The 5538-nt window shown below is 40.2% G+C and overlaps 2 protein-coding genes across 2 annotated transcripts in view; both read left to right on the top strand.

Annotated features, from left to right (window-relative positions):
• nol8 (nucleolar protein 8) overlaps positions 1-731 on the top strand; it is a 10574-nt gene extending 9843 nt beyond the window's left edge. Inside the window, exon 18 of the mRNA XM_035661782.1 lies at positions 640-731. Coding sequence (XP_035517675.1) covers positions 640-731 — 92 coding nt within the window. The remainder of the gene's footprint in view (positions 1-639) is intronic.
• Positions 732-2761: 2030 nt separating this feature from the next.
• LOC118328173 (G-protein coupled receptor 37-like 1) overlaps positions 2762-5538 on the top strand; it is a gene marked incomplete at its 3' end in the record, with an annotated part of 5794 nt that continues 3017 nt past the window's right edge. Inside the window, exon 1 of the mRNA XM_035661781.1 lies at positions 2762-3525. Coding sequence (XP_035517674.1) covers positions 2920-3525 — 606 coding nt within the window. The remainder of the gene's footprint in view (positions 3526-5538) is intronic.

Raw genomic sequence — 5538 nt, 5'->3', positions numbered from 1 at the left:
ACACTTTACATAAGTTTAAAAAATGTGTTAATGTACATCAATCGTTAGCTGGCGTTACTTTTCGTACGTTAGTACAGGAAAGGAGGTTCCAGAAGGGGCGTGGCTTAGGACGGATCAATATATCAACCTCCCAAATGGGAAAGATTTAGTAAAGATACTTTACTCTACTATACTGTATCTACTTTACTTTTCCACAGGAGTACCGCAAGAAGCACAAGGACGCCCGCAGGAAGCTGAAGTCCTCCCAGAAGAGCTGAGGATTGTGGGAAGTGAAGTCTCTGTGTTTCACTCACTGGTTTGGACTTCAGGACCAGGAACTGACAGATTGTTTCTCCCTCTTGGTGCCATTTTGTGCCTGATTTCAACAGTCAGCAGGCGGAGGACTCAGACATCGGGTGAAAGTTCAAGATCGTCAGAAAATATCCGATTATTTTTTATTTGTAGTAAATGCTGAGAAATATTTTGTGGTCGGAGCTTCCTGTTGAAACAGCACCTGGTTTGGTTTTTCTCATCCATTGCCATAGAAACGGTGCTGCAAATGAACTTCTGGATGGTCAGCAGCTAATCACAGCTACAGGGGACCAAACCTGACGTAAAAAGAAATTAAAAAAGTAAAAAACAAACCTGTTTCTGTCTCAGTTTTGGTGCTACAGCTGTCAGTCAGGAGTCAAACTAATGAGACTGAAGGTTGTGATGTGATTGACGGAGCTGGAGAGTGTGTGGTGATCTGATGACTCCTCTCATTGTGGACTGGAGTTTCGATTTCTCTTTGCACTGTGAAATAAAGTGAAATGAGATTTTGTTTATTTGAATATGAATTAGCTGTATTATGTCCGGCTATAAATCTAATGCAGTCTGAGTACAACAAATCCTCCCTTCATTAAGCTCAGTTTTTAGAGGGGTTGGTTCAACTTTGTTCATTTTGGATGCTGCAGTTTGTGTTGTTTTATAATGAGGGTTGTTTATGATATTTTGTCTCTACCAGGGCTGAAACTGATTATTGTCATTCATTTTATGTAGACCTTTTTCTTAATCGATCAATAATTAAGTCCCTAAAAGATGTAAACATTGAGAAATGCCCGTCATAATATCTTAGAGCACAAGGTGAAACAACCAACAGTCCAAAACCCCAAGATTATTACATTTATTTAAATGTAAGAGGAAGAAAAGCAGGAAATTGTCACATTTGAGAAGCTTGAGGCATCAAACCTTTGACACTGACATGGTGTCAAACTATATTAAATATATAGTATATATAATATTAAAATGTTTGCCAATTAATTTTCTTTTGATCAATTAATCAATTACTTAGTAAAATAAAAGGGATGTACAAAGTATAAATACTGAGGTTGTGGGTTCAAGCAACTCCCACAATCATCCAGTCTGCCTGTTATGTTGGATTTTTACTTAATTAATTTCAATGTTCAAATGTTTTTATTTAAAAGCACTAGTGTGCTGTTTCGTGGAGCTTTCTCCACCAGGAACAACATTTTGTCAAAGAAATCACTGAAATTTAATGTATTTCTTAGCTTTTTGGCCTCAAATAGTTAAATCAATGTCACTATATATCAGCCCTATTAAACAAAACTGTGTGACCTTTTCATCTCACCAAAACAAGATAAAACATAAAACGCAGACAAGCAGTTATTTAAATGAGGTCACATTACACATTTAGAAATAGTTATGTCATTGTCTGTGGCTTATAATAAGACTGTGTCTCCACACACACACAGGATACTCTGAGTTTAGATGCCAGACTTGGTGTCAGAAGAGGCGTACCGCTCCAGAAATAACCAGTAAGGGAAGATAAAGAAGATCAGTTTACTTTATAATTAAACTGATTGTTAGTTGCTGACCAATTCAACACAACAGACTTCTAATAAAATGTTATATTTTAAGGGTGGTCTGCTTTTCTGTGTTGTTGCTGAGCTTTATTTCTGTGGAACTTGAAATAGGATTTATCTTCAAACCTCCTTGTATCCTGTGCACAAAACACACATTACACATATACAATACTGTATTACCCTGCCCCAGGTTTCCATGTTTATTATTATCAATTAACGTATATAAAAGTATTATAACTAGATATTGACACAGAGCCTCAAAGATGGGCAGAAATGCAGGAGCCACTCCAAGGCCCTTGTATTTTTATTTTGAGCGAACCTGAAGAAGCTGCAGGTGAAACATGTTTGCTCCTAAAAAAATCACAGTAAAGTCATTCCAGTGTGCAGTGGTTCGTTTTATTTTTGCTTATTCCCAAATAGATTTGCAGTTAAATGACAGAAACTAATGCAGCGAACCTGGGATCTCTGGGGATCTGGGGTCTCTGTGGATCTGGGGTCTCTGTGGATGTGGGGTCTCTGTGGATCTGAGGTCTCTGTGGATGTGGGGTCTCTGTGGATCTGGGGCAGGTGCCTGGTTAGACTTTCTTTAACTGATGTGCTTTGCTGTTACTGTCAGTGACTGAAATTGTACACGAGCCACTTCCGTTTCCAAACTGAAGACAACTATTTATGTGTGTAATGTTTTATATAATAAAGTGTAGATACAAAGCAGTGTCGTAAAAGTAGCTAAATAACCTTAAAAAGCATCTAAATTGAAACAGTTAACCTTTGTATTCGCTTCATGCTCAGATTGACACGCTTCACTTTAGCCCTTGTTTATTTTTCCCATTATTTTGAAATTCCCAACCGGAAGCCGCTCCGTGCTGTATTGCGTCAGTTGGACGGTTGGCGGTATATAATGTCCGACCGTTGGTGGATAACGGAGCTGAAGTGCGCAGCAGAGTCAGAAGTTCTCCATCAGGACCAGAGGGAGAACCGGTTCATGGACGTTTTTTATTTCAGGAGTTAAATGTTTGTCTTAGCACATGTCTGTGGGAAAGACCGATAACACGGAGCAGTTAGTCCAACGGCAAACATGAGCCCGATTTTGTGCCTTTTGCTCCTCTTTCTGCGGACCGCGGAGCTCCGTCATGCCCACACAGCCCGGGAGTTGCTGCGGGCGGAGGATGCTGGCAGCCCGGCGGCGGCGGGGACAAAGGGAAGGACGCCTCTGGAGCGGGTTCAAGAGAGCTCAGGAGTCCCCGACCTGAAGCGGGTCGCCCGGGGAGCCAAAGATAGGAACTTAGGGAAGAGAGACCCGCACACACCGAGGCGGTACGAGGACCCGAGCGGTTACTTCACCACACCGCGGATCGACCCGCCCGCCCCGCCGGGTAACTCTTCCTCGGGCCACGGGCTCCTCAACCCGCTGTTCCCGGTCACCGACGGCTCCTACTGGGCGTACGCGGTCATGCTGCTCGCGCTCGTGCTGTTCGCGGCGGGCATCGTCGGGAACCTCGCGCTCATGTGCATCGTGTGGCACAACTTCTACCTGAAGAGCGCGTGGAACTGCATCCTGGCGGGGCTCGCGTTCTGGGACTTCCTCGTGCTGTTCTTCTGCCTTCCCGTGGTCGTCTTCCACGAGCTCACCCTGACGAGGTTGCTAGGAGACCTGTCCTGTCGGCTCGTGCCCTACCTGGAGGTGAGGAGCAGTTGGTGACGAGAGCACCGGAAGAGTGTGTGAAATTATTAATTTATATTTTAATTAAGTTTAATTTCCTCAAGTTCTCGTAATAATGTTAAATTATTTTTAAAAATTATATAATTTATAGCGTGAAAATACCACCGAATATTATATTATAATTATACCTACTACTTTTTATTAATTAATACAAATAAAATATAAGAAATAAATGTTAAAATTTTTTTTAAAAAAGGATATGCTATTTTTTTTAAATAATAAAAATAAGATTTATGTTATTTTGAAAAAGGTTTAGCTGAAAAAAATAACTTTCTTTCTTTTTTTTAATTAATAAAAGTTCAGGTCAACACTTTTCCAAATCAGTGTTTGAGGTGAACAACAGGTAACTTTAGTACTACACTATAACTGTACCATATTTGATTAATTGCTAAATCTGTAGGCAAAAACAAAAAATCACAGTTTCCCAAAATCCAAGGTGATTATTTAACAGTCAAAACCCAACAAATGTCAGTTTTCAGTCTTTATAAAAGGGAGAAAAGCAGAAAATGGTCAAACAGGAGAAACTGCAACCAGAGAATAGGTGGTGTTTTTAATTTATAACAAAAATCACTTTTAAATAATCATAGCTTCATCATCCACTATTTATTTCACTAAATTAATTAACTCTAATTGCCCCTAAAAGTGTTTTATCTCAGAAACCAAAACCCAGATGTCCTCCAGCTATAGTGAGGAGATGTCAAACAAGTTAAACAAACAACTTAATGTGACGATAATGAATCTGTCCCTCAAGTCTGTGCTGTTTTTATTCCCCCATGTTAACCTCATTGTGAATGTTTTCCAGTTTAATAGAGAGACATCCAGGCCTGTGATGAATGGCCTGTTTGTGTCTGCGCTGCTGCTCCGTTGCAGGCTCAGAGCGCTCTTTACTCTCAACAAACGTGCTGTTATGGTCTGTTTGGCCTCTTCAGCCGTCTGTGACGAACCATCAGGGGAGGAAGGAGGAGGAGAAGAAGACTCAAACAGTGAAACACAGAGGCGTAGTTATCACGGACCGAGGCGTTTATTCACAGGTTCAGAGTGCAGACATCCAATAATGAAGTTGGAGCACAAGGAAAAAGTTTTAAAACAACACTAGGGCTGCAAGTTTTATTAATTAATGTTTTTCCAGTTTAAAAATCAGCAAATTCTCATATTTTACAGCCTGAAACTGGAGAATTGTTGACATTTTTAATGATGTTTTTCATAATTGATCATTTTGTTGATCAACTAATCAACTAACTAATGAATTCAGCTCTAATGGAGATAATATATTAATAAGAATACGGTCACATACAGCTATATTATATGTCCCAATATAACTTTACATTGATTTGATGCTTTCATCCACAGTGACTTAACACTTCCCCTCGTTTACACACATCGGGAGCCGTTTCTGGTTCAGTGTTTTGCTCAAAGACACTTGGAGATGTGGAGAGGTCGAGCTGGGATTCAAACCAACAATGTGTATTAATATAAAGGATGAGTGGACCTGCTCGCAGTGTGGAGCAATAACTAATGCAGGGGTGAAGTAAGTGTCTCAGCTTTGCAGTCATTCCCAATTTATGCAATTCCAACGCTGTTTATGGACCTTAGTATGCAGAAATATTCAAAAACACTTGAAGAAAATACCACTTTTGGCCTAAAACTGCGTTGGATTAACATAAAGCGGGCATGTCGGCAACAGGGAGGCTTGTGGGTTCCCATAGAGCCCATTTTCATTCAGATATCTTGAGGTCAGAGGTCAAGGCGTTCTTCCCAACATGCTAGCGTGACGTGGTCGGTAACAGTGGATTCGTTCTGACTTTAAAAGACAACGCGGTCGAAAACCCAAAGAAATTAAACGTACGAAATCATAAAACAAAGAAAAAGCTGCACGTTCTCATCAATGGAGATTTAAATCATTAATCATTTATCTAACAGAGTCTCGAATGATCCGTTTACAAGATTATACAACAGAAAAGCAGGAAATCTATT

This window comes from Morone saxatilis, unplaced genomic scaffold (assembly GCF_004916995.1).
Source record: "Morone saxatilis isolate NCDOM2014 unplaced genomic scaffold, NCSU_SB_2.0 Contig18, whole genome shotgun sequence".
NCBI classification, from domain to species: Eukaryota; Metazoa; Chordata; class Actinopteri; family Moronidae; genus Morone; species Morone saxatilis.
Note: the sequence above shows the minus strand (reverse complement) of the source record. Positions and strands in the feature narration are given on the sequence as shown.